We start from the raw sequence: 27,949 nt of genomic DNA on the forward strand, positions 1-27,949 counted from the left end.
TCTGTGTCGTCACTTCCGGTAGAGGCGCTTCGCGCGAGGGTGTGCGGAGAGAACGTCCGGAAGGGGGAGCCGCAGTCGCGGCGGATGACAACAAAGTCGCTTCTGGGTCGTCGCTGTGGTGATCGATCTCCTCTGCTCCTGGGGCCGCTTGCCCTCGGTCTTCCCAGCCCTCGGCTCCCTGTCTCTGCTTCGCTCTCTAGTCGGCAGCCGCGGCGTTTGTCGGGCACCCGCGGTTAGGGGCCCTTCCTCGGAGTCCTCGGGGCCGGGGCCTAGAGCAGCTGGCGGGGAACACGCCGCGTCCCGAACCATGGGGACGCCGGCCGGCCCCTGAGCTAGGGGAGACGCCGGAGGGGGCCTGGCCGGAGGGCAAGGAAGGAGACTTGTGCTCGTTGAGGTCGAGGCCCCGACCCCGGGCCGCCTCGGTGCCCTCGCTTCCCTGCTCCCCGCCAGCATTATTCTGGAGCCTGAAGGTTGTGGATCCCCAAGACAGTAGCCGCCGGCAGCCAGCCCAGGAGCCATTATGCCTTGGCCCTTTTCGGAGTCCATCAAGAAAAGGGCCTGCAGGTACCTGCTGCAGAGGTACCTGGGCCACTTCTTGCAGGAGAAACTGAGCTTAGAGCAGCTCAGCCTGGATCTCTACCAAGGGACTGGATCCCTCTGGCAGGTCCCCTTGGACAAATGGGTAAGAGCCACCGGCGAACTGTGGAGTGACACATGGGTCTCTAGTGACCTGTTAGGAAATCTTACCCTCTTCCTCTCTTCCCCTCACTCCCAGAGGCAGAAAATGGTATGGTTTAAAAGGAGTCAGTTGGATAATTTGCAGGCCCATTTCTTGAATCATTTTTTCCCTTGTCTGAATAACTGCTTAAATCGTACATGTTCCATTACTTCATATTGTAATGTATTTTACACGATAGGAAGGAAACTTAAGAACTTGGGGGATTAATATTGATAAAATAAAGGATTCAGACATTTTATATTGTTAGATACAAGGTAAGATGGAAGTAGATTCACAGATGATTAATTTTCCTTACTTTGTGAGTAGAAGGCCCATATTTATAGGCAATCAAAAACTATATACCAAAAACTAACCCTACATTATTTAAGTTGACAGACGTTCTTGACTGTTAAGAGAATCCTCAATTAGAATTTTTTACTGTGATTATTTTTTGCAAGACTTGATTATTACTTTTTAAGCCATCCGAGTTAGCAAAGTTATATGGATTATATAGAGCTCTTTTAAAAGGATAGATCATAAAAACTGATGTTGCAGTTTTTGGGTATATTTCAAGTTGTCATCCAAAAGCTTTAATTTACAGTATATAATGCTTCATATATATTTTAATATTAAATCACCTATACTTAGGGTCATAGGATCATTTGTTGTTATTCAGTTGTGTCATACTCTTAATGACCTAGTGTGGAGTTTTCTTGGTAGTTTCCTTCTCCAGTGGATTAAAGCAAACAGGTTTAAGTGGCTTTCCCAAAGTGAGTGTCAGAGGCAGGTTTGGAACTCAGGTCTTCCTGACACCAAGCCCACCCAAGTATCTACTGAGCCATCTAGCTGCCTTGTAAGATCTTGTGAGGATGTATTTACTGCGTTCTTTTAAATTTTAAATTCAATCTTTGGCTTGTCACAAAAGAATAGAATACCTCTCCCTTTCACTTCTCCCGCCCCCATTTATTACGTTTACTATCCGAAGAAATTTTGGTTCATTGTTTTATAATTTTTGTAACTGAAAAGCATTACTGAACTTACTTTATTTAGAAAACATCCTGGATAAAACTGGTTTCTTTGTTCTGTCTCATTTGTAAAGTAAATCTCAACTTTGCAATTTTTTTTAACCAAGGTCTGTTTTTTTTTTTGGAGGGGAATAATGGAGGGACAGAATTGGAAGCAAAAAAAGTATTTTAAGTAATCAGTTTAAGTATGGTACTCTCTCTCGCTAACTTAAATTATGATAGTATCTTTTCACTTCTTATTGCCACATAAATTCCTTTGTAAATATGTAATATCTGCTTGTAAGTAGTGGTGTGATACCGATATCTAGTCAGACTGTTTTCATTCCTTAAATGCTTTACCTATGCTATATCACTTCAACTCATTATTAGAAATGGCCCAAGAACAGATTTCTGGGGCACTTAGTAACCTCGCTAATCCTCCCAAGTTTTAAAGCCCTTCCCTATCTAAACTGCTTTGTATTTATTTTCATTTGTACTGTACATACTTATTATAGATGTGTTTGTTGTATTTTCTAAAAGAATTTAAGCTGCTTCTTTTAGATTGTAAGCCTCTTGAGAACAGGGTCAGTTTCATTTTTGTTTTTCTATCTCCAGTGTCTGGCACATTGCCAATCATATAGTAAGTAGGCATTTAATGAATGCTTGTAAATTGGTTGATTGAGCCATGAATGACTATTCTTTGGGTCTAGTCATTCATTTACTTCAAAATCTTTTTTTACCCGTATATATAGTTCATATTTCTCCATCTTATTCATAAGTGTAATTTGCTTGTTCTATGTCTACACCGCTACTCTGAGCTAACAGTCTAGTTTTTGGCTGAGTTTTTTGTTTTGGAACTCAGATTTCATCAACGTAGAGATACTGTGAGTGCGAAGACTATATTAATGCAGATTGACATGTATCACTTACAATCTTAGTTGCCTGGGGCCCTGAAAGGCTAAATGACTTAACCTATGATCCCATAGCTAGCACATATCAGTCAGGATTTGAAGCCAAATCTTTGCAACTCCAAGACTTTCACTATGCCCACTATTCTATGTTGTAACTAACCTATCAAAAATGGAAATAAAATTAAACTGGATAGACAGGTTCTTGGTGAAGCTATGCTGGCTTTTAGTGATTACTGCTTCCTAAGTGCTCACTAACCATTTTCTTAACCGTGTGGCGTAGAATTTTGCCACAGTTAGCTGTATTCAGAGCTCTATGAAAATTAGTGCCTTTGGATTCTCCAGTAGTTTTCAGACAACATGGACAATGGCTTAACACTTATGTCAGCTAATTCTTTTAATACTCTTAAGACAGTGGTTCTCAAACTTTTTTTTTAATTCAGTACACAGTAGTCTTTGCTGTGAGGAATTGTGGAGAATTAGGAGACTTGTGCATGAACAGGTTCATGAAAGTATAAGTACCATATAGTTCCCAGAAGATTCAGGAATGAATATGGGGTTGTGATTCCAAGTGTAGGTTCTGTACAATTCATAGCATAAAAGGAAAACAGCACAAAGAGGTAGCTTTTTCTGGGCTTAGTGACTTGAACTCATTGAGTGTAGCTATATGCTGTCTGTCTACACTGTTTTATACTTCTGTTCCCTGCAACCTTTTCTATTCTTCTGTCCGAAGACCATTCAAGGGAGGAGAACACAAGCAAAATAAGAGCTGAAAAGCTTCACTTTATTCACATTTATTCACATTGTCATACATTATCTCATTTGCCTTTAAGAATGGACTTGTCCTTTTCCCTCCCTGGTATAGTTAAAAACATGCCATTACCCATTCCTTTTTATTAGAGACAAGGTATGATGGTATGGTGTTGGACTTGGAATTAGGAACCTTTGGATTCAAATTCTGCTTTTGATACTAACCTTTGGCAAGTAAGTCCACTCAGAGTTTGTTTACTTATCTGTAAAAAACTGTTCTTAGGAGTTTCAAATGAGATATTATATAAAGAATTTTGAAAACTTGGGTGTTCAGTCATGAGTCCCTTCTCACTTGTAATGACATCTTTGAAGTCAGATTTGCCTCTTTGCTTTAAGATATCTAAGTTTACCCTGTTTATTAACTCTTATTTTGTATTTGTGTGCATGTTTAATAGACATGAGATTGGTGGTCTAATAGCTGAAATTTCTTTCTGGATATTGTCTCTTGAATTGGTGGCATGCTTCTGCTATTCTTCTAAATTGTACATATTACTTTCTGTTATTTCAGACATGTCATAACCTTTTGTGGTAAGTTTAAAAGATGGGTAGGAATTCAGTCACTGGAAAGAAATAAGGAACAAATGCTAAGCTTCAGAAACAACATGAAGATAGCCTAGAGGATTGGAAAGCATAGAACAAGTATGTGGGGCTGAGAATAATATAGTTTAGCTGCAGCCAGATGGAGTGGAATAATGTAACTCAGGATTGAAAAGATAGGGGAGTTCAATATTGTGAATGGTTTTGTGTATGAATTAGATGAGTTTGAACTTCGGCAGTAAGATACTAGATTAGAACCTAGGTGTTCTTATTTACAGTATACTTATCTTTCTGTTATACCAGTTTTGTACTTATTTATAAGTGTCCTTAATATCTTCCAGTTTGATTCAGTATTCATAATAAAAAAGGTATTAAATATTTTAAAAGCTTGTGTAACAGCAAGGACCCCTACATACACAGAAGGGCCTGCTATATGTATAAGGTTCTTACATCTGCTTTTCTAAAAGGAAAGCAACTTTTGAGGGGTCAACAATCACTTTAATCAAGCACATGTATCATTCACTTAGTTCAGGGGAAAAAGTCAGCACCCTAAACTTGAGAAAAAATACGAATGGAAACACAGATCAGCCAATAGACAGCAACACTTACATCACAGATGAACAGACAGATCCAACTGTGTGACCATACGTACATAGTTACCAGAGAGAGAAGCACCAACATCTGGGTTTTCAAACAAAGGTGTAGGGCAGCTCCTTGGTCCCTACCCAGAGTCTCTTCTGGGCGAGTAAACATTTCAAACTTGTAAGCCCCGAAACAAAATCTCACCCCTCCGTATTTATACCTATTTCAGAGCCAGAGGGCAGGACCCTCTGATCCAGTGCCTCAATAGAAATTAACAAAAGCGGTGTGCCTCCCTTAATTGCTTCCCTTAATGGGCATCAGTGGGTGGGAAAGACCTTTAACACTCTAAATAACATTATTTATGTTATATAAATAACAAATATATATAATATAAATATGTTATATAAATAACAAATCCTTGTTACTTGAGATTTTCTTTTAGCTGAATTTGTCTGGGTTCTTTGAGGGTATTGATGATAAAGTATATAATCAATCAGCATTTATTAAATACCACTCTGTGTCAGGCACAGTACTAAGTGATGGGGTTAAAAAAGAGACAAAAGATAAGCCCTCTGGGAGTTTATAATCTAATGGAGGAGACCGAATACCAATAAATATATAGGAAATAATTAAAAGAGGGAAGTCTCTGGAATTAAAAAGGGTTGAGGGAAGGCTTCCTGTAGAAATTGAGATTTTAGTTGGGACTTAAAGAAAGCCAGGGAGGTCAGTATTTGGAGTGGAGGAGGGAGAGCATTCCAGGCTTGGGGGGAGAGCCAGAGAAATTGCTGGGAGCTTGGAGATGGATTGTTTTGTTTGTGGAACATCCAGGAGGCCATCATCACTGAATTTAAGAGTATAAGTTGGGGAGTGATTTGTAAGAAACCAGGAAAGGTAGGAGGCTGCTAGGTTATGAAGGGCCTTGATTATCAAACAAATCATTTTGTATTTATTCCTGGAGGTAATAAGAAGCCACTGGAGTTTATTGAGTAGGAGAGTAACATGACTGGAATCACTTTAGTGGCTGAATGGATTGGAATGGGGAGAGACTTGAGGCAGGTAGAATCACCAGCAGGCTATTGCAGTAATCCAGGCATGAGGTGATGAGAGTAGTGACAGTGATACGGTTTGGGGTGCCAAGAACCCCAAAATGCAAGGGTGTACAGGGCATATCTGCCCTGAAAGAATTCTACCACTCAAGCCTTTTTTCAGTCAGAGTAGTGAGGTTTTATTATAACACCAGTTAGGCCATTGAGATTGCTAACAAATCTGCCTAATTTTATGAGGGGAAGATTGGTACTTTTATATAATAAGATCTGAGTGGGATTAAGGAGTGTCAAGTAAGCTAATTAAGTAATCAAGGTGGACTGGGGTGGGCCAGATACCTTGTGTGGAGGCACTAGTAATCTGGGCTACTGAAACATATGGGAAAATTCAGGGATTGAGTTGCTTTTAAAGATATGGTCATTTTCTTTTAGGGATTCGGATCCCATCCCCATCAACCATGTAAGAGGAGAGAAAGGGGCATATTTGAGAAATGTTGCAAAGGCAATACTGTGGTTGTGTGTGGTTCGTCCTTCGTTCTCAAAGAGGACCATGATAATAGGAAGATGATACCATGACTTGCAAATAAATTGGATTTGTTCCCTCACACAGTGAGGGAGGGTTGTGCAAAGTCACCAGCTTCACTTTCTTCTCCAGAGCCATCTGGATCCTGTGGCCAGGTATAAATCATGACAACTGGAGATGGCCTAGGATACAGTGGGAGACCTTGGCCTTTTTAAGCTAAGGTTTTTCCAAGTTATCACTGCTTGAGGCAAAGCCCATTCAGTGATTAGGGCTGTTTAAGAAGTGAGCCAAGGGATGACCCCTTTAATAAAAAAAAAAAAATCAAACTGGGAGGGGAAGACCCTTAGGTTGTTTGTGGCCAAAAGAGAAACAATTGCCATTTATGTTTACTTTGAGCCAAAACGTAACCATTAAGTGGTGCTTGTACAGGGACCTGTTGTTGGCCAGTCAATGAGAGTTAGAGCAAATTGGGTTTTCAGGTGTGGTCTTTGACAAAGAAATCTAGCCAGTAGACCCCAAGATGCATCAAGGTAGGCTTCAGCCTTCAAAATTTACTTTCCTTTGGGCTGAGTACCTACAGGTTAAGAGCATGACATCCCATGTAGGGAGAGGAGAGCACAATAATAGGGAATGCAGGTGCAAGGGTAAGATTTAGGGAAAAATAGTGAATTTTGTTATTGAGTTTAAGATGTCTACTGGACAACCACTTTGAAATTTCTGTAACGCAGTTGGAGATTTGAGATTGGATCAAGAAAGGTAGATTTGAGAATCATTAGCACAGAGATGGCAATTAAATCTATGAGAACTGGTCAGATTACCAAATGAAGTAGTATACAGAGGTAAAAGAGAAGAGGGCCCAGGACAAAAACTTGAGGGATGCTTATAGTTAGTTAAAAGGGTGTGATCTGGAGGAGGATCCAGTAAAGGAGACAAAAGGAGTAGTCAGATAAGAGGAAAACCAGGAGAGAATGTTGTCCTGAAAACCTAAAGAAAAGGGAGAAGAGAGTGATCATCATTGTCAAAGGCTGTAGAAAGGTCAGGGAGAATGAAGATTGAGAAAAGATCATTGGATTTCACAACTAAGAGATAATTAGTAATTTTGGAGAGAGGAATTTTGGTGGAATGATAAAGTCAGAAACCAGAAGAATTGTAAGGGATTAAGAAGAAAGTGACAGGAGGCAAAGTGGAGGCCAGGTTGTGTTGAGCTTTGAAAACCAGAGAGAGAAATTTATATTTGATCCTAAAGACAGTCACAAATGTTTGGAGTTTATTGATTGCAGAAATGACATGGTCAGACCTATGTTTCAGAAAATCTACTAGTAGTTTTGTTGTGGAAGATGGATTGTAATGAGGTTAGACGGGAAGCAGGAAAACCAATTAGGAAGCTGCTGCTGTAGGCCAAGTGAAAGATGATTAGGGCCTAAATTAGAATGGTTGCTTGTGAGTAGAGAGATGGGTCCATAGGAGAGAGATAGGGAGGCAGAAGTGACAAGATTTGGGAAGTGATTGAATATGTGAGGTGAGGGATAGTGAGGAGTAAAGAATAATGTTGTGATTACAAACCTGGATAACTGGAAAGGATGGTGATACTCTTGACAACAGTAGGAGAGTTTGGAAGAAGAAGGGTGGGGGTGGAGGGGGAGATGAATTCTTTCTTGTATGTGTTGAGTTTGAGATGTCCAGTAAGCAGATGGAGATAAAGACTGGGAGGAGAGCCAAGATAGAACAATGTCATAAAGACAGACAAGAGAGTGTAACATGGAGGAGAGAGTAAGTTAAGTATTTCAAGAGAGATTTAGAAGGATGAGGTTGACAAAAATTAGTTAATTTTGGCAATTGATATTTTTGGTAATTGGCTAGAGTGGTTTAAGTTAAATAATGAGATTGGAAGCTAGATTGCAAAAGAATTGAAAAGTGAATGAGAAGAGAGGAAATGATAGACAAGAAGTGTATACAGCTTTTTCTAGGAGTTTGACTAGGAAAGGGAGTAAATATAAGATGGGAACTTGAGAGATGGTATGTCTATGAGGATTTTTAAGAATGAGAAGAGGGGGTTTGTAGGCAATAGCAAAAGATGGGATTAGAGAGAAGGGGGAGAGGATTGTGGGGCCTGTTTTGCTGATGAAAAATGGGAGGGGATGAGATTAGGAATATATGTAGAGGTTCATCTTTCAGAGAAGTACTTCATTAGACTGGAGTAAAAGAGAGAATGGGGGAGATAGTGGATTTTGAGATGTAGAGAAGAGGAAGTAAATCTCATGGGGAAGAATCTCCCAGCTCTCTTTAGTAAGTCACTATATATACATATATATACACATATATATGTATATATGAATGCCTACTTTGTAGTTAAAGTATATATAATACCTCAGGGGATGTATTAGAGCCAGTTACCTATCAGTTTGCCACAGGTAAATTTTTATACTTCAGAAATTTTATGCTTCTGAAATCAACAAATGCCACAAATCTAGGCTTGATTTATTGTTGATTTCTCTATCCTTAAGAAAGTGATGTAGGAAATGTTAAAAATGTAGGTTATATGTAAAAGTATCTCTTGCTTTTTTTTTCTGGAGAGCCAGTTGTTAAACATTTATCAGCACACCCCTTCTTGAGGTTTACAAAATACTTTACATTTAAAACTCAAAATAACCCTGTGGGATGGGTAATACAAGTATTATTATTCTAATTTTGTAAATTGTAGGTTATAAATAACAAGTGAGCCTTAGGTAGGACTCCAGGTCAGTGAATGCTTTTCCCATTCCAACATATTTTCTCTCAATGTACTTAAAACTATGCTAGATGTTCCCTGGGATATATGGAGAACATGATCCATCCCTGAATTTCAACATACCTTTTGTTAATGTGTGAGATAAGAAGCAAAGAATAAGCGGTGATGTCTTCCACATAGTAGAATTTCTAGTATTTGATTTAAAATAAAATTATATAGTATTTTCAGCTTGCTCTGTTACTACTAAATTGTATGTTATACTGTTTTCAGTTTTATATGTAAGCTATTTTCAAATTTAATGTAAAAAGTGAACTTCTGTTCTCTCCTCAGAGTCTCAATGAAATTCTGGAGTCTGCAGATGCACCTCTAGAAGTTACAGAAGGATTTATTCAGTCAATCTCTCTCTCTGTTCCTTGGGGCTCATTGTTACAAGATAATTGTGCACTAGAAGTGAAAGGATTAGAACTGGTGTTCAGGCCTAGACCTCGATTAGGTAAGTATGCTATGAATTAAATGGTGCTGGTTATAACTATTTTATTTGGTTCCATTTTTTTTTGTAAATATTATTGTGTAGCTTAGTGCAAGGAAGCTTTCAGGTTTTTTTATCTGAATCCTTAATATGTCCAAACTGAACTTGTCTTCTACAAACTTTCCATTCTTCATAGTTCTTTTATTTCCATTGATAGTACCATTATCTTTCTAGTAGGTTTGAAGTCTTGGAGTGGTGATTTAGGTAGTACAACATTAAAAAAACCCGTTTTGGACTTAGAAATCTTGAAAACCTGATTTTTGAAGTCCAGATTTTACACTTAGTGATCGTGGTCATGGATAGATCACTTAATCTTTCTGAACCTCAGTGTCTTTAGCTGTAAACTAGATAATAATTGCACTGTCTCAGTAAAAGTGTGGAGAAATGGCTTTGTAAATCTTAGTACTTTATAAATATGAAGTATTATTTTTATCTTTGACTCTTCTTCCCCACATCCAACCATTGCTTTATCTTACTGCTTTTAAAAAAAACTCTAATTGCAACTATTGATTACTAGAAGGTTATCTTTTAAAACTTTTAAAAAATAAGAGCATCCTTACCCATCAATTCAACTAAACTTGAGCAGTAACTATTTACTTTTAAATATAATCTTCAATAAGGCCAGATGATCACACTTTTTGTTAATTGTTTTTCCTTTTCTTTCTAAGGTGTTGTCAAAATCTCAAGAGTAACTTAATCTTGTATAGTAGGATAGGGGAGAAGAAATATTTAGAACAAATTATTTTGAAAATTGACATGCTGAACATAGTGAGATGACTGACCTTGATACACTTAGCTCTTCTCAGTAATGCAATGATCTAAGTCAGTTCAAAAGACATTGATGATGGAAAATGCTATCCACATCCCGAGAAAGAACTATGGAGTCTGAATGCAGATTGAAGCATACTATTTCCTCTTTTTTTTTTTTTTTTGTCATTTCTTTCTCATGGTTTTCCCTTTTTGGTTTGATTCTTCTTTCACAACATGACTAATGTGAAAATATGTTTAATTGATTATACATGTATAGCTTATATCAAATTGCATGTTGTCTTGGGGAGAGGGAAGGAAAGAGGGAGAAAATTTTAGAGTTCAAAATCTTATAAAAATAAATGCTGGAAACTAAATATAAATAAATAATTAAATTAATAAAAAAGAAAACTGACATACTGAAAGAGATTGGATTTTTAAAAACCGAAAGCTGCATATTTTATCTTATACCACAATGTATAAACATATTATTTTCTTGATTTGTAATATTTAGAATATTATTCAGGTGCTGGCTATGTTTAATATAACTGTTTATGAAAAGTAATTTAGTTCTCTTTTTCATGTAATTAAGTGAACTTTGTCCTCTACAGTTATCTTACTTCAATTAGTGCTTCACAGAAGGCAGGCATTCTTTTTAGTCCTCTCTAAGTAATTCCTTATCCTGCTACCTACAGTGGCTATTCTGAACTCATCTTTAAACCTTACATGAAATCTGTTCCCCTTATCCTCCCCACTGAGCAACTTGGACTATCTTTTATTTAGAAAATAGATGCCATTGTCAATAATCCATCACTTTGCCCCTCTTTCTCATCTCACAATCCATTGACACCATCCCCATTATTTCCTTCTCTATTCTAGGCTTTGATGAAGAGATGGTTCTTCTCTTTACTAAGATCTGCTATTTAGACATGTATTCTTTTAAAAAGATGTTTTTTTCTGCAATTTTTATTAGCCTAATCAAGGGTCATATTACTAAGAAGCTTTGACAAGACTACCACACACCTGGGTATGCAGACACATTCACAGAAACTTATGGGTTTGTCATACATTTGTATATTGTATTAATTACTGAGTGAATGAGTTCACACATTGCTGTCAAACCTTCATGATCTCACAGAGAAGTGGAAGAACCTACAGGGTTTCTGTTGTGGGTATGGTAGATTTCCCAAAGCATCCTGTTCTACTGAATGTTTTTTTGTAAACAGTTTTTATTTATGAATTTTGTTTTTATATTATCTGCATTTCGCTCATATCCCTCCCTCTACAACTTCCCACCACCTCCCAGAAAGCTGTTTCTAATAGTATAAAAAAAGAAAAAAAAGGTAAGACAAAAAAATTTAGCAAAACCAATCATTACATTGAAAAAGTGACATTAAATGTAATGTACCACACCTCTGGACTCTACTTATTCCTTCAAAGTGGGGGGGAAGGGATATATTTTTTTTTATATCTCTTATTTAGGGCCAACCTCAGTCATTCTAATATTGCAGCAATAATTTTTTATTTTATTGTTATTGTTCTTTATATTTAAATTGTTCTAGTCATTGCTTACATTGTTTTCCTATTTCTGCTATTTCATTTGGCATGAGTTCATATAAGTATTGTCATGCTTACATACAGGGTATGCTTTCGTGCTTACGTACATATAGAGTATGTTTGTCATTTCTTATGGCATAGCAACATTCCATACCAGATTCCCTAGTTGTGTTCTTTGCTACAACACAAAGGTATGATAAAAAAAAAATAGATTTTTTTTTTGTGTGTGTGTCACAAACCTTCTAGAGAATCTTAGGATCAAAGAGTATGGATATTTTATTCACTTTATTTGCATTATTCCAAATTATTTTTCAGAATTTTATCACTTTACAGCTCCACAAACAGTGCATTAGTGTGTCTCTCTTTTCTACAATCCCTCTAACATTGAGTGTTTACCTTTTTTAATCATCTTGCTAATTGCTGAATGTCAGGTGAGCCTCAGGATTATTTTTATCTGCATTGCTCTTACTAGTGATTTAAGGCATTTCTTAAAAGTTTGCAATCTTTTGGAGAACTGTTTGTTGCTATCCTTTGACCACTTCTCTTTTGGGGAATGACTTTTGGTCTTATATATTTCTTTTGTCTTTGTATCTGTTAGCCAGAAAAATATCATAAGTCCATGAGACATGTGTTGCAACTTATTTCAGTTTTACAGTCAGTTTTTTATTACAAGAGAAATGAATGTGCATGTGAACTCCAGGTGCAAGAAGTTCACAATCCAAAAGCTTGCATATTTATGAAATTTCAACCAAGGGAGGACTAGGAACAGCAATCTCCTCCTAAATGGGACTTGCAAGGGGAGAGGGAAATGTTAGTAGGGGTGAGGAAAGGACTAATTGCCTCCTGAAGGGGAGGAGAATTCATTAAGTAAGATGACAGAAGTAGCATTCTTTTTCCTTGGGAACTGCTAGACTATGAAGATATGATGGTATGCTTACCTACAAGGGTCCTAGCTGCACAGACTGTTTTTTCATTCTGGTGCAAACTAACTGGCAACTGTCTTGACTCCCAAGGACACACAGTGAGTCTACTTAGGGTGCAAACAACAAATTATGACAGCTCAGGGGGAACTTTGTCCTTCACACATTCAGGGCTTCCTGCATTCTCCAGGTCCAGTGTTTCTGGAAAACGTGACAAGTCAAGAAGACAAGTTCAGGCAGCCCCTTAACATATCTTGTCACATCCTTTCTCAGAGACATCTGATATAAAACTTTTCCCCCTGTTGACATTTATTTATGTATCCTAGAAATTTTGTTTGTGCAAAAGCTTTTCAATTTCATGTAATTTAAATTAGCTCTTTTATCTTTGATATTTATGTCTGACTCTTGTTTGGTTAAGAATTCATCCTTTTTCCATAACTGTAAAAGGTATGTGATTTTCAGCTTCTTGTGTTTTTATGGTAAGAGTTCCAATATATATATTTTGTTGCTACTCTGTTCTTTCTCTCTTTTTTACATAGCTATCACTGTGCACCAAATCCCTCTCTCACAATTCCTCTCTACCAAATAGAATCCCTTCCCTTGTGACAAATAAGTATAGACAAGGCAAAACAATTTCACTCATTGACTTTCTGAAAGTTTATGTCTCTGTACCTGTAGTTGAGGGATTCTTAACCTGGGGTTAGATTTCAGAGGTTCTATGAACTTTTTCAAAGTAATTTGTTTCCCAAAAAGGAAAAAGACTCATATATACAAAAATATTTGTAGCAGCTCTTTTTTTGGGGGCAAAGAATTAGAAACTGAGGGGATGCCCATGAATGGGGGAATGGCTGAACAACTTGTAGTATGTGATTATGAAGGAATACTATTATTCTGTAAGAAATGATGAGCAGAATGTTCTCAGAAAAACCTGGAAAAAGTTGTATGAGCTGATGCAAAATGAATGCACGGTGTGCAACAGCAATATTGTAAGATGATCAGCTGTGAATGACTTAGCTATTCTCAGTAATACAAGAATCCAAGACAACTCTGAATGACTTATGATGAAAAATGCTATCCATCCCCAGAGAAAGAACTGATAGTATCTGAATATAGATTGAAGCATAATTCTTTTTTAAACTTTCCTTATTTTGCTTGGTTTTTTTGGGTCTGTTTTCTTTTACACCATGACTATTATGGATGCTGTTGTTGTTGTGTGTTCATCATTCGTTGTCAAAGAAGACCATGCCATCAGAGAAATGATGACATGACTTGCACTTGACTTTGTTTTGAGTGAGGGAGAGCTGTGCAAGGTTGCCAGCCTCACTTGTCCTCCAGAGCCATCTGGATCTAGTGACCAGATATTTGGATGGCCAGAGGATGCCCTAGTTAACTATTATGGATATGTTTTGCATGACTGCACATGTATAACCTAAAAAGATTTGGTTTCCTTTGTAATCTTATGTATTTTGTTTTATTCGTTTAAAAACATTTTGAGAAGGGGTCCATAAGCTTCATCAGACTTCTGTTGCAGGTGAAAAATGAAATGACCGAGGAAACAAAAGTTCGATTGTTTGAGCATATTGATTTATTAAGCAATATATACCAATTGTTGAACAAAGCAGGACCAGACCTCTTCTGCTTAGGACTGGATCCTGAATACAAAGAGAGACAGACTTTTTTTTTTACATTAAAAACTAATTAATCGAGTAAGGCCAGTTAGTTAAAAGAAAACAATGCATTAGATAATCTGATATCTAATTGGATGAGAGATTAGGGACTTTCCAAGTTGGGAGGGGGAGAGTGAACAGGTGCCATTCTGTGAATTAAGAAGAAGAAACGTCCCAGTTCTCCCAAGTGTCTGCATGCAGTTAAAGGAATATGGAAACAATAACTGATTGGTCAGTATGGGGATAGTTTCAGATAAGACATATGGTTTGCTTGAGATATACAGTTGTGAGCAAACTCCTTGCATCAACCTTTGAATCTGACTAGGTTTCTGGTCATCATAACCTAGATCCTTAGTTGAGGGTCTGTAAACAACAGATAAAGGGACTGCAGCTTCCCAGCAACTCAGGGCTAGGTTCAAATAATATAATAAGGTTTCCCCCCCCACCCCAATTCCCGCAATTGAATAGTTTTCTCACAACACAGAAGTTGGACTAGATCCTTAATTGAATAGAAAGGGAAATGAGTTCGTCCCAGAATTGAGTTATGAGATGGAGTCAGGTGGTTCACTAACTTCCCACAATTAACCACTTGCTGTCTTAATTGCCTCAGTTCCCTCACTGTTAAAGGAGTACATAACAAAAAAGGATAGGAATTCTTACACTCATCCATCTTCCTCCCACAAATTCATCTGTCATAATTGGTAATTTCATTGATTACAACACTTAAGTCTTTCAGTTGTTTACTTTATTCTAGTCATATTGTAAACTTTTTGCTCATTTCACTCTGCATCAGTTTATGCAGTCTTTGAAGCTTTCTCTGAATGCTTCTTTTTCATTATAAGATGTAATGATATTTAATTGCATTTGTATATGTTCATTCACTTTCTAATTGATAAGTGTCTACTTTGTTTCTAGTTAGTTGCTACAACAAAAAGTGCTGCTGTTAATTTTTTACATATATATGTGTCTTTTCAGTCTGCCCTTAACTTCCTTACACCATGTGCTGTGTACATTTAGTGACGCTGGGTATAATTCCAAGTTGCTTTTTAGATTAGACTGATATACAACTCTAACAACATTCATTGGTATTCCTTTCCTCCCACTGTCCCTCTGGTAATTGCTATTTTACTTTTTTTTGGTCATCTAGGTAGCTAAGTGGTACATTAGATAGCTCATTGGACCTGAAATTAGGAAGATCTAAGTTAAAAACTGACCTCAGACACTTACTTGATATGTGACCCTGGGCAAGTCACTTAACCTCTGTCTTAATGGCACCTGTTTCTCAGGATTGTTGTAAGGATAAAATGAAATGCTTTGCAAATCTTTAATTTGCAAATTTTAGCTGTGTATAATACTAGTTATTATCATTATCAGTCATTGATAGTTTACATTACCCAGTTAACTTCTCCTTTCTAATTCTCATTGCACTGATTTTCCTTTTGCACAAAGTTTCGATTTTATGTAATCAAAATATCCATTTTCTATCCTTTGAACTTCTCTTTCCCCTTTTTAATAACTCTCTCCCTACTCATGACTGTGAAATGTATTTCCTTCATTAATTTGTTTTTGTTATGAGCTCTTATATCAGGTCATGGATTCATTTGGAATTTATTGTGATAATTGATGTGAGATGTGTGGGTCTAAACCTAATATCTGTCAAACTGCTTTCTGGTTTTACCAGTAGTTTTGTCAGATAGGGAACGATTACCTCAATAACTGATAGTTCTTAGCTTATTGAATGCAGTGCTGCTATGCTTCTGAGTCTTGTTTACCTAATCTGTTCCATCGATTACTTTTTCAAATTTTTTACCCAGTACCATATAATTTTGATAATTATTACTTAAAGCTGTAGTATGAGTGGTCCCATTCTTAGTCTTTAAAAAAAATTTCCTTTGATATATTTTACTTTTTGTTTGCCCAAATGAATGTAGTTCTTTTTTTTTTGTCTAGTTATATAAAGGAAAGTTTTTGTTCTTGGGCATGACACTAAACTTGTAAATTAATTTAATTTAGGCAACATTATAATTTTTAATATACTAATATCACCCAAGCATAAGCAGTTAACATCTGATTGTCTTCTGTTCTGCAAAAAGAAGTTATTTTATAGTTGTATTTGTATATTGTTTTATAGTTGTATTCATATAATCCCTTTGTATGTTTTGAGAGGAAGGGTCTCAGATATTTTATGCATTCTATAGTTATTTTGAATGTAATTTCTTTCAGCTTTTTTCTTTCAGCCTGCTACAGTTCAATGATATTAGCTGAGGAACCATAATGTTCCCCTTATATAATATTCTATCATCCATCTCCATACCTGTGTACTGGCTTTTCCCATATCTAGAATACTATGCACCTCCCCCCACCCCCATCTATATCTATTAGAATCCATAATTTCTTTCAGAATTTAGCCTAGGAGTTACCTTTTTCATGAACCTTGGTCCTTTAGAGGCTAACACTCTTCTCAAGCCACTTTCTATTTATTTTGTCTGTATTCTGTGTAGACTTATATATGTACATGTATATATGGTCCTTGGATGCAGAATCTTTTTTCTTTCTATCTCCAGTACTTAGTCCAGTACTTGGCCTTTAGTCATTAGTTCATAAATGCTTGTTGATGTATTTATTGGTTTCCTTTCTTCCATAGCAACTGGTTCTGAGCCTATGTATTGGTCAAGTTTCATGACCAGCAGCATGCAACTGGCAAAAGAATGTCTCAGTCATAGATTAACAGATGAACAAGGGGATGGATCACAGCCTTTTGAAGGACTTGAAAAATTTGCTGAAACCATAGAAACAGGTTTGTTGTGAATTTCTTTGTTGTGTCTTAAAAACCATGTATTGACACCTTACGTATTTGTATTTCAATCATTTCTGGAAACCCATTATTTGTTTTCAAAGGCCTTTGTATAATGTTCATTGATTTTTCATTTACTCAGGTTCAATTTTTGTGTAATTAATTTTATTGGTGTGGTTTTATGTATACACACATAATCTTATACATACATATACATGCATATTTATATGTCTGTATTCTTTTGGTTCTACTTACTTTACTCTTTATCAGTTCATTCACATCTTCCCATGTTTCTCTGAATTCCTCATAGTTTTCATTTCATATTGGTTTAATGATATTTCAGTACATTCATATAACAAATTTTTAAAGGAATTCCCCACTTTTGATAGATATTTTCTTTGTTTTTAGATGTTTGCTCTCACAAGCAGACTGCTTTGAATATTTTGACTGAATATTTTTATTCTGTCTTGGATATACCTCATAGTGAGATAGTGAGATCCTTCAACTGAGATGACAGTTTAAATAGTTTATAACAGTTAATAGACAGTTAAAACTTTCTTGTGTACTCCAAATTGATAATTAGTATGGTTGGATAATTTTGTAAATCCACCAATAGTGTATCAGTGTGCTTCTCTCTACATACCTCTTTAGCATTGATCCTGTTTTTTGTAATTTTTAAAATTTACAGGGTATGAGGTTGTTATTTTTCATTTCTCTTAATATTAATGATTTAGAACATGTCTTCAGATGGTCACTTACTTGCAGTTATTATAAAAACTTTTTTGTGTACCTTAATTGCTTATTGGGGAATTCTGAATTAAATTATAGAATCTTAATATGGGAAGGGACCCTCAGAAGTAATCCATTTTAAAACATAGGTTCAATATAGCTTCAGAAAGCAAATCAGTTGAGACCTCTTTATGTGTGTGTACATATATGTGTATATATATATATATATATACACACATATATGCACACACGTATGTGTATGTATTTGAATGTATATAGTTTTGAGGTTAATAGTATTATCTATCTTGTTTGAATATATCCCACTTTTTATATTCAGTACTGCTTGGAGTTTTAGAAGTAGCTTTTTAACAGTGCACAAATATCTTTAGGTCATAACACATATCATTTGCTCAGTTGGGGATGTACTTTTTAAATTAAAGAGGTTTGAACTTTTAAAGTATTAACAATTTACATCATCTCCTCTAATTGGATTATTTTGTTTTTTTTTTTAATATATTTTGTTTATTGTGTTCAACAAAAACAATATTTTTAATAGAAATAACTGTTACCTATTTTGTCCTAGTTCTAAGAAGAGTGAAAGTCACTTTCCTGGATACAGTTTTGAGAATTGAACATATACCAGAAAATTCAAAAACTGGGACTGCACTTGAAATTAGAGTAGAAAGGTAAGATTCCTTAAATTTGAATATATGACTTCATTATATTTAAAAATAATAAATAAAATATTTAGCGTTCAGTCTACCTTTGGAAATAAATGTTGTTTTTAACAAAATATTTAAAGCTAAAGCAGTGCTGTTCATATTCTATTCTGTTGTAGTGTCATTTTTGAGATCCTAAAAATATAACCTAGATTTAGCTCCAGCATTATTGAATTTACTGTTTCAAATATAGCATAAGTGATGTTGATTTGAGAGCAAATCAAGTAAACTGATGTTTAATTGCATGCTAAACACATATAATTCTCATCTTCTTGAGTCTGTATCTAACCTTATACACTTCCTAGCTGTGTGACCCTAGGCAGATCACTTAACCCTGGTTTGTCTCAGTTTCCTCCTCTGTAAAGTGAGCTGGAGAAGGAAATTACAAAATGACTCCACTATCTTTGCCAAAAAAACCCCAAATGGAATCTCAAATTGTTGTACACAGTTGAAATGACTGAACAACAGCCACAAAACTGGTACAGTGGGTAGAGCAGTGGGATTGAAGTCAGGAAGACCTTGGTTCACATGTAGCCTCAGACACTTGGGCAAATCACTAAACCTTTTTTGCCTCAGTTTGCTCATTTTAAAAGAGATAATAAGAGCACCTACCTCCCAGGGTTGTTGTGAGGATCAAATGAGAGAGTATTTCTAAGTGCTTAGGCACAGTGCCTGGGACATAATAAGTGCTATGTAAATGTTAGCTGCTCTTTGTTATTATGATAATGGAATTCAGTTTTGAGATGTGTAATTTTTAAAGTATGTTTGATCATTATACAAGACCAGAAAGCTCTAAAAAAACTATAAAAGAACTATAATTTCATCATAATTTCATCATTCATTCATTTTGAGGTATAGAAATTCTCTTCATTGACTGAGATATGCTATTTAAAGAGTTGTCTTAGGAAATGAGAGGTGAAGTGTGATTTATCTATATGCTTATACAGCTAGTATGTATTAATCAGGATTTGAACCAAGATCATTCTGATTGCATGGTCATCCTTTATGCCACATGGCCTCTTCAGGGCTTTATTACATCTGTACATATATGTGATATGTTTTTATCACTTTGTTTTCCATAATCATTGTTTTTAGAATAAATTTTTTGATCCACTCATTATTTAGGGTTTTATTGTTAACTCTCCATTGGGAGTCTACTTATTTTTTTTGTTTCCTGAACTGAATTCTATTTTTATTGGTTATGATCTGTAGAAGATATGTTTACTATTTCTGTTTTTCTTACCTTTATTTTCCAGTATTTCTGTCCTCTAATATATAATCAATTTTTATAAAAGTTCCAGGTGGTATTGAAAAATAGACATATTCTTTAGCACTCCCACTTAGAAACTATATGTCTTTTAGTTCTAATTTCTCCAGCAATTTGTTCAGTTTCATGTTTTCCCTTTTATTTATATTTTTGTTAGACTTAATGATATCTGAGAGGGAGACTCCCTCTCAGTCATTGGGTTACTGTCCATGTATTCTTGTAACTCAGTTAATGTTTCCTTTATGAATTTTGATTCTAAAGCATTTGAAGCAAATAAGCTTAATATTGATACTGGTTTCTTGCTTATTCCTTTCAGCATAATTTCTCTTTTTAAAATTCCTTTTTGTGTTTGTTTTTATTTTGTTTGATGGCATGATTTGCAGATTCTTGGTTTTGGGGATTCATCTGATGCATAGTAAATTTTTTTTCCGGCTTCTCATTTTTATCTTTTTTTGTATCTTTGTTATTTAAATGTATTTATTGTAAGCAATAGAGGGTGGGATTTTTTTCTCTCACTTGTTTTCATTTTATTATATTGTTGAATTCATTCACATTTAAAGTTATGAGTATTAGGTTAATGTTTTCTGCTGTTTTTCTATTTTGCCAATGATTTTTGCTGTGCTGATTACAAATTCTACTTTCATAGTTCTTTCTTTTTTCTTTTTTTTATGGGACGCAGCACTGTTGTTCCTTGCTTTCCTAGAAATCTACAGTGTCCTTCATGTTATCAGTTAATTCATTTGCCTTTTCCTTCTGCCATTTATTAATTTGTGTCTAGACTCTTTTAGCTGGTCTAAAGATCAGCTAAAGATGAAGGCCATCTTCCCTTCTATTATTAAAATCTTTTTGTTTTGTCTGCTTATGCTCAAGGTCTTTAATTGAGTTTTCTTCTTCCTGAGACCTTTGGTAATTTTGGACTTTTTATGTTCTCCTATTGCTCACTTTCTGACTTCTGCTTTGATGGCTAGTTCCCTTGGGGCTTCACCTGAAAGTCTTCCTACCATACCAGGCTATTCACATTTCAAGTACCTCAGTCTCTGCTCTAGTAACTTTGGGAGGACAAAACTTGCTCCAGCTGCATGCTGGACTCTCCCCTGAGGCTGAGTGGATTGTCACACAGCCACACACATATTTCCTGTTTCTCGTTTCTCTGATTAACTTTGTTACAGCATAAAGTGTTGCTTTCTCAGCCTAAGCAAGCTTCTGCCTTTTGTTTTCCTGTGGCACTGGGAGTGGGGTGGGGGTAGAGTTGAATGTTTCCTCAAACCCTCAGTTGGATCATGTTTCAACATGATGAGTGGTGATGGAGAAGGTGTTGAATGAATGTTAGGGGCTAGTCTTCTTTTCTGATAGGTAATTGAATTGTTTCCTTTGAGATCTTAATGGCTTGGATTGTGAGGATAGCTGAAATTGATTTATCTTTTCTGCATAATTTCTGTTTTAGAGAAGTATAAGAGGTCTTGAGGATTGGAGAAAAATGTCAGGTCCTCTATCTTATTGGTCATTGACCTGGAAAGACATTTTTTAAAAGGTACACTGAACCTATTATTTTACGCCTTAGTCATTAGAGATAAAAATAAAAAAAATGAGATTAGTCTCTGTCATCCAGGCACTTACATATTAATGCTAGAGATTACACACTTATAAATAGATATCATTCAAGTTACATACAGAATAGACACTAGATTACCTTGCAGGCAAGAGCACTTGTAAGTAGGGGACCAGAAAAGGGATGTGGCACTTGAACTGAGTCTGGAAGGAAACCACAGATAAGAAGTAGAGGTGAAAAGGGAGCATTGCAGGCACAGGGGTTAATTAGACAAAGGCACAGAGACAGAAGAGATAAAGCATCCCATGTGAAGAATAGCCAGTAAGTTAGGATATCTAAATCTGGGCTTCTTAAAGTTTTTCCATTTGAGATCCACATTTTAAGAAGTACTGGTCTAGACTGTAGGTATGCAGAGGAGTCATTTGTAAGAAGACTAGAAAGATAGGAAGGGACTAGGTTGTGCTAAATGCCAAACAATGGTGTAATATTTAATCCTAGAGTTGTTACCAAACATTTATTAAGTACCTACTCTGTGTTAGATACTGCTAAATTCTGAAAATAAAAATAAAGGTTAAGAATAGTCCTTGCTCCTAAGGAGCTCACAGTCTAATGGAGAGGCAACATGTGAAAACCATGTACAAACAAAATATATACAGGATAATTTAGAGATAATCTAAAGGGAAGGCACTAGCATTACAAGGGATTGGGAAAGATTTTTTTGCAGAACATGGGATTTTAGTAGAGATTTGAAGGAAGCCAGGAGCCAGTCAGGAGGAGAGAATTCCAGGCATGAGGAAGAGCTAGTGAAAATGTTTGGTTGGTGTTTGGATTGGAAGGACACACCAAATGCTCCCTCCTTAGGATGGTAGAATACATAGAGCCCTCCTCAGTCCTGGTAGGTAAGCATGTGAACCTAGATGCACAGTGGGATAGATGTGCTCTGAAGGCTTTGAGAGCCACCTGGGGCTGGGTTTTATGGGCTAGTGCAAGGGCTGATTTCTGCCCGTACCAATGTGGATCATTTGTCCAGAAAAGAGTATTATCAGATGACATACTGGGATTTTTAGCTGCAACACAAAACAGGGAAAAGAGAACAAAGAAGTAAGGGGACATCGGAACAAAAAAGCAAAGGTCGTAATCAAATATTAGGAATTGTTGCTTTGCCATAGAATGCCAACCATATGGGGAAGTATATCATACTCACTGCAGCTCTGTTTTTGACAAATAGACATTGTTCAGTAGATCCAGGGAGGGAAATGCTAGGACTAAACTAATCCATAGCTACTCATTGAAAATGGGAGTGTTTGAATGGAGTACAGCAAGGAGACCAGTATCACTAGGTCGTACTGTATGAGAGGATTGAAATGTCAGCAGACTGAGAAGGCAAGAAGGGCCAGTTTAATGAAGGTCTCGCTTTTTGTACTTAGGCTACTGGGAAATTATGTTAACAACTGAGCCTCTGAACCAATTAAGTGTGGCAGATGGTTTGGTATATTTGAGGGAAAAACAAGTAACAGTTGACATGGCAAATATTGTTCCCACCATTTCTTCCACCTTGATTGCAAGGTTATGAAGTTGTTTTAGAGCAGTTGTTAAGCTCAAAAACTTTTGAGAGTCTTGAACCAGATTAAAATGTAATTAGGAAATATTTAACAAAATAAGTAAAAATATAATAAAACATATAACATTATGTTTTAAAGCTGTCAATTATGTATTGATCTGTGGCCTCCATTTCTATTTGATTTTGATACTACTGTTTTAGAGGACCTTCCCCTATTGAAAATGGAGGAACACAAAGACCTCAGATCTCAGATCTTAGATTTTAACTGTACTTTTAGAAATGGGTCAGCCAGTTCACCAACTGCTGAACTAGGGGGTAGGTAAGGCAACCTACCTGAAACATCAAGTCACCTTAAGGGAGAAATAAGAGATACCATGTTCCAGTTGACTCAAACTACTGCCTACGCTTTGCTCACCATCTTGGACCTTATGGAGATTGCCTAGGACCCAAGAGTCCTTTCATACAGAGTCCCCCACAGCATCAGTCTTATTTCTAACCTGGCCCCCACAGCCATTATCTTGAGATGCAGTCTAATTCTGCGGGTGCTATACAGCTCCAGCCTCCTTAGCAGGCCAGAAGACCTAAAAGAGAAAGTTTTCACTGTCAAAGCTGTTGACTGTGTTGAATGGTTCAACATCAGAAAAGGATGTGGTTTTATGAATGGAAAGGATATTAAAGAAGATACATTACCATCTGTTTTGCCATTGTACCCCAAGGACCATGGTGTGTCTTACTATCTGATAAAATGTCTTACGTATATCATCTCTTCTATCAGAACACAAGTTCCTTGAGAATAGGGATTGTCTTTACTTTTTAAAATTTCTTTTAACATTTTATTTTATAATTTTGAGTTCCGAATTCTGTCCCTTCCACCCAGACAGTAAGCAGTCAGATATAGGTTATACATGTGCAGTCATGCAAAACATTTCCATATTAGTCATTTTGCACGAGAAGACATGAATAAAAGGAAAAAAATGAAAGTGAAAAATAGCATGCTTTGTCTTTAATCCTTTGGGATTGTCTTGCATTATTGCATTGCTGAGAATAACTAAGTCATTGACAGTTCTTCATTGAACAGTATTGCTGTTAGTGTATGTAATGTCCTCCAGTTTCTTTTCACTTCAGTATGCCTCAGTTCATATAAGTCCATATTCTTCTGAAATCATCCTCCTTGTCATTTCTTATAGCAAATAATATTCCATTACAATCATGTGCCACACCGTTCCCCATTTGATGGACATCCCTTTGATTTCTAGTTCTTAGCCACCACAAAGACTGCTGCTATAAATATTCAAGAAATATATAAATGTTTTTGAAGAGATGAGAAAATTTCCTTAGATTTTCAGTGGGACAGAAGGGAAAGCCAAAGATAGAAGGAGAGAAAAAAGGGGAGTGGAGAGGGGTAAAGGGAATAAAAAGTGGTTTGTTAATTATAGAGCAGGAACATTGGGGTAGAGTTGAGGTGGATTGGAATGAAGAATTGGGCAGGCGGAGTTGTGGAGGTGGGTTGTTCTTTGACAAGATTCAGTATTTTCACTGGGGTAGGGAGAATAAAATGGACCTGGGAATATGTTAACTCTTCCCAAATGAACCTGGACAGATTATCAGTGTATGGAAGGAACTCCGGTGAAGAAGGCAGGTGTTGAGAAGGTTCGGAGTTTCCTTGGCTTAAGCTCTTGAGATACCTAGTGTTACTGTACTTGGGGGCATCCAGAAGCTCACTGGCAAGCTCAGGTATCACCTGGCCATGTCATAGTGTTTATGTTCCACCTAAAATCTGGGCCTGGAAGTTTTAACAGTGTTTTAACAGATAAAAATGGAAGACTAAAATGATTAACCTAGATTGAAAGCAGATTGTTTACGGTTTTCCTTATTTGTCTGTTTAGAAACATAGTAAATATTTCTCGAGCAGATAGAGATGGGCTCATGTAGAAATAGGAAAGATGAAGTTTTCATTTTTCCAAGTTTATTTTCAGGTGACAAGCCGTATTTAGAATATGGTACACAGGCAAAATGAGCTTTGTGTATATTGTTATTTGGGATCTCTTTGCTAAGTTACATAATAAAGCAAAAACAATGAAAAAATCTTTTATTCAACTCTTACTGTGTATGAGGCACTATACTTGGGCTACGAATATATAAACAAGCAAGACTGTTCTTGCCCTGAAAGAACTGAAATTGTAAAATGAGATGACCACACATAAAGGGGAACTAGAAAAAGTATCTGCATGTACGGTGGCTTGGTTCTGGACAAGAGAGGATGAACGCTCACATCACCGCTCAGTATCTCAGGAATAAAGTTCCAGTGGGAGGTCCTGAGGAGGATGGCCAGGATTGTGGTCTTGTGGTTTGGAAATGGCTGGGAAATTGTACGAAGTACCGGGTGGGGGCTAAGGGTTTGTTTACAACTGTGTTTATTGGACAAGTGTGCTTTGTGTTAGCACCCTGTTGCAGAAGGAGCTTTATGAATACTGAATAAAATCTCAGTCAATGAATGTTATACCTAGGGATAGGAATACTAGGGATATCTAGTCCAGTCTCTTATAGGCAAGGAGAGTCATACATTCAGAGCTGTAAGGGACTTCAGAGGCCATTTAGCACACTCTTTTTTTTACAGGTGAGGAAACGGGCCCATGGACTCTAAGTGACTTATCGAAGTCCACACAGTTACTGAGCATCAGAAGCAGGATTTGAATCCATGTTCTTTGATTGTAGAGGAAATAGAACCTTGATTACCATATTAGAATAAAATTTTGTATTTGTTTAAATTGAAGACTAGTGACACTTTAAAAACATCAACTAAGAAATGAGTGTCTATTAACAACATCTACTATGAGCCAGGTTCTATGCCAAGTTCTGGGGATATAACTGAAGGAAAAAACAATCCTTACTTTCAAGGAACTTTTATTCTAATGAAGGATGTAAAAGGCATGTACATAATAAACATAAAATGAGAAATACATTTTGTTGTTGTTCAGTCGTTTAGTCATGTCCGACTCTTCTTGACTCCATGGACCATAACAAGCCAGGATCCACAATCTCCTGAAGTCTCTCCAAGCTCATATTCTTTGCTTCCATGACACTATTTGTCCATCTTATCTTCTGCTGTTGCCTGCTCCTTTTACTTTTAGTTTTCCCCAACATCAGGCTTTTTTCTAATCAGTCCTATCTTCTCATTATGTGACCAAAGTATTTAAGCTTCAGTATTTTATCTTCCATTCAATAGACAACATTAATTTCTTTAAGTAGTGACTGATTTGATCTGCTTGTTATCCAGCAGACTCTCAAAAGTCTTCTCCAGCCCATAATTTGAAAGCGTCAGCAAACGTAAAAGAAATGGGAGGAGACACTAAAATTGGGGGGGAAAGGAATTAGAAAAAAGAAATGTCTAGTTCTGTCATTTTGTATAAAAGTAGAACAAAATTGTGAAATTTACTATTCTGACTTTGATAGTAGTACCAAATGATATTCTGTTTGAGGACAGAGCATTTTTACCTTCATAAAATCTACCTCATAGAGGCATACTTCCTACATTTTAAGACCCTAAGAAGTTATTTATCTTTTCTTTGTTAAAGATTCATTATAATAAAGTATATTAATTCTTACTCTACTTCACTGGAATATTATGAGTAGTACCCATTATTGAAGACTTTCTGTTAAATAACTTGTTTATACATTTAACATGATAGTAAGTAGATGTTCTTGGGAATTTTGTAAGAAAAAAATACTTGTATTTTGACTTTTATTTTTCAGAACTATGTATTGTGATGAAACTGCTGATGAGTGCTCTGGAATCAATGTACATCAGCCTACAGCTTTTGCTCACAAGCTGCTTCAGCTTTCTGGAGTTTCTGTCTTTTGGGATGAGTTTTCTGCATCAGCAAAATCTTCTCCAGGGTCTTCAACTGCACCAGTGGTAAAACAAATATATTAATATAGTTTGTTTACAAGTTTGGATGAGGAACACAGCATTTCCCCCATATTTATTATAACATCCTTTGTGGAAGTATTCCTGTGACTCCTCATTGTGGAGTAACCATGATCCTAGGTTCTTTAAGTCTAAGGAGTTGAGTTTAGGCCTGAATGGTAAATGGATTTAGAAGTTCTTCCATATTTCAGTGCAGGCCCTGCACATAGGCTCTTGTGTCCCACAGGTGAACTTGAATCTTGAAGACATGGTAAGTCTCACACAAACATGGAATATCTGCTGCCTTGAGAACTTAGCCAGTTCTCCAAGGACTAACATCCCGTGTGTACACCATCGCGAGGTTTGGCTACCCTCTTGGTGGACAACGTACAGGGTAGTTGGCAATTAGCCTCTTTTTTGGCAGTCAGCCTTCTTTGTTTGGAAGGATTTATTAGGCCTCTGTTCCAAGGAGAACTTTGGAATCTCTCCCATGGGGAGTATGCTCTGCCTGGGATCCCTTGCTCCCAATCCAGACCCTGAAAGCTGTATCCTGGGATTCCCCAGCTGAGAAAATTTAGGAGTTGTTGCCTCCCTGGATTGGTGATGTTTTCTATTTCCTCATATCTATATTAGTATTGTTATAATTATATTAGTATTAGGATTTATTAGTTATTGCAGCTGTTGCTATAAACTGTCTATGCATTTGCCTTTTCTGTAAAATTAATAAAATATCTAGCTGCTTCTTCTCAAGTGTGTCTTTTTGTAGGTGGGAATCTGAACCATAAATTTCCTTAATCATACAAGACCTTGATAGTATCCTATCAAACTGAGAAGGTTTTGAGTATGGCAAGGCATGATTTTGTTTTTTGTACAAGTTGTAGCTTAACTAAGTTTGGAGAGGTTCATTACCAGGCACATCATCTGGTGGTGAATGTTTGTATCTATAGTAAGTCACAGAGACTGTCTGCTAAGATATGGAGATGTTGATGGAAGCAGTGACAGCACTGATGAAATTATCCTTTATAATCCTTTAATTATTTAGTTATGTTTGGTGTATGAGAGCATAAAAATAAGCCTTATATTGATAATTCTTTAAAAGACCTTGTAAGCTAAAAACAGGGAAAATGTTTACATGTTATATTTATAGGAA

General features: G+C 36.4%; 1 protein-coding gene across 5 annotated transcripts in view; it reads left to right on the top strand.

Moving 5' to 3' along the window:
• Positions 1-8: 8 nt before the first annotated feature.
• Positions 9-27,949, top strand: part of ATG2B (autophagy related 2B) — a 141,728-nt gene continuing 113,787 nt past the window's right edge. For 4 of the 5 annotated variants that reach the window (XM_072630300.1, XM_072630302.1, XM_072630301.1 and 1 more), the window contains exons 1-5: positions 9-682; positions 9,184-9,346; positions 16,918-17,070; positions 18,380-18,482; positions 26,646-26,808. In XM_072630300.1, coding sequence (XP_072486401.1) covers positions 521-682; positions 9,184-9,346; positions 16,918-17,070; positions 18,380-18,482; positions 26,646-26,808 — 744 coding nt within the window. In that variant the 5' untranslated portion in view covers positions 9-520. Of the gene's footprint in view, positions 683-6,034; positions 6,281-9,183; positions 9,347-16,917; positions 17,071-18,379; positions 18,483-26,645; positions 26,809-27,949 lie in introns of all 5 variants that reach the window. The other variant, XM_072630303.1, reaches the window with a different exon arrangement.

Source organism: Notamacropus eugenii, chromosome 1 (assembly GCF_028372415.1).
Source record: "Notamacropus eugenii isolate mMacEug1 chromosome 1, mMacEug1.pri_v2, whole genome shotgun sequence".
Classification (NCBI taxonomy): domain Eukaryota; kingdom Metazoa; phylum Chordata; class Mammalia; order Diprotodontia; family Macropodidae; genus Notamacropus; species Notamacropus eugenii.